Genomic DNA, 1765 nt, shown 5'->3' with positions numbered 1-1765 from the left:
ACCAGGATGGTCTCGATCTCTTGACCTCGTGATCCACCCGCCTCGGCCTCCCAAAGTGCTGGGATTACAGGCTTGAGCCACCGCGCCCGGCCCAAAGTTAGAATTTTAAATGAATGTTTGCTTTTCACATTTTGCTTCTTTTATATGGTAGAGCTGGGATGGACTTTTTAACTTATTTGCAGCTAGTTTCACTGAAAACACTTCTGGTTTTTGTGTGCTACTAATTTCTTGTCTTAATGTTTTAAAGATAGAGATTACAATAAGACCATAAGGAAAACATTCATCTTAGCAACATCTGATAAAAAGAATAAAAAAACTCTTATTTTAACTTACCATTGATTTTTACTAAACTTTTTTTTTTTTTTGAGACAGTCTTGCCCTGTTGCCAGGCTGGAGCGCAGTGGTGCGATCTCGGCTCACTGCAACTTCTGCCTCCTGGGTTCAAACAGTTCTCCTGCCTCAGCCTCCCGAGTAGCTGGGACTACAGGTGTGCACCACCATGCCCAGCTAATTTCTGTATTTTTAGTAAAGACAGGGTTTCACCATGTTGGCCAGGACAGTCTCGATCTCTTGACCTTGTGATCTGCCTGCCTTGGCCTCCCAAAGTGCTGGGAATATAGGCGTGAGCCACCACACCAGGCCAGTTTTTACTCAACTTAAGCTTTAGTTTAGGCAACAGATCACAACTTCCTTCCCCAGTTACTAACGCCCAGATTATTTCAGATCCCCAAACAGGAAGTCTAAAATATCATGTTGTAGAATTCTCATGTCTTAGCTTCTGCAGTGATTCTCTGCAAAGGGGCCAGGATGACCCCAGCATTCCTGTCTTCACTCTCGGAGCTGTACAAATTATGATTTTCAATGTATTCTTGGACAAGATCTGGTACCAAGTAGCGAATGCTCTGGCCCCTTCTGAGGGCTCTCCGGATTTTTGTGGATGAGATGTCATTAGTGATCCATTCATTCACCACATGAATGTTGCTCCGGTGTTTCCACAGCACATCCGATTCATAGATAAATTTCTGAACATCACTTCCAGCCCGAGTAACACATATGAGCCCATAGTCAGCCACGATTTGGGTGATGTCTTCACTCTTCCACAAATTGGGAACAGCAAAGGACTCCAGTAAATCTGCCCCACACAGCAGCTTGACCTTGGGTACAGCTGGGAAGAATAAAACAGAGCTTCAGGGTTTGCTATTTCTTCCCCCCTACCTCCTCCAAGTGGAAAGGGGTTTACTTTTCTAATAACCCATTGTATCAAATTGAAGGTATACATGTGCTTTTCAAGAATGAGGGTTGGGGCTGGGCACGGTGGCTCATGCCTGTAATCCCAGCACTCTGGGAGGCCAGGGAGGGTGGATCACTTGAGGTCAGGTGTTTGAGATCAGCCTGGCCAACATGAAGAAACCCCATCTCTACTAAAAATACAAAATTAGCCAGGGGTAGTGGTGTATACTTGGGAGGCTGAGGCGGGAGAATTGCTTGAACCCGGGAGGCAGAAGTTACAGTGAGCCGAGATCATACCATCACACTCCAGCCTGGGCAACAAGAGCAAAACTCTGTCTCAAAAAAAAAAAAGAATAAGAGTTCACAGTTTTTATAAGAATTAGATTCCCGCCAGGCGCGGTGGCTCAAGCCTGTAATCCCAGCACTTTGGGAGGCCAAGGCGGGTGGATCACGAGGTCAAAAGATCAAGACCATCCTGGTCAACATGGTGAAACCCCATCTCTACTAAAAAATACAAAACATTAGCTGGGCATGG

At 45.5% G+C, this 1765-nt stretch overlaps 1 protein-coding gene across 4 annotated transcripts in view; it reads right to left on the bottom strand.

Annotated features, from left to right (window-relative positions):
* Positions 1–1765, bottom strand: part of NMNAT1 (nicotinamide nucleotide adenylyltransferase 1) — a 37238-nt gene that overhangs the window by 2504 nt on the left and 32969 nt on the right. For 2 of the 4 annotated variants that reach the window (XM_017503743.2, XM_037729590.1), the window contains one exon: positions 96–1165. In XM_017503743.2, the coding sequence (XP_017359232.1) occupies positions 765–1165 (401 nt within the window). In that variant the 3' untranslated portion in view covers positions 96–764. Of the gene's footprint in view, positions 1–95; positions 1166–1765 lie in introns of those variants that run through there. The other 2 variants (XR_005196162.1, XM_017503750.2) reach the window with 2 other exon arrangements.

The sequence above is a fragment of the Cebus imitator genome, unplaced genomic scaffold (assembly GCF_001604975.1).
Source record: "Cebus imitator isolate Cc_AM_T3 unplaced genomic scaffold, Cebus_imitator-1.0 Scaffold15, whole genome shotgun sequence".
Taxonomy (NCBI): Eukaryota; Metazoa; Chordata; class Mammalia; order Primates; family Cebidae; genus Cebus; species Cebus imitator.
Note: the sequence above shows the minus strand (reverse complement) of the source record. Positions and strands in the feature narration are given on the sequence as shown.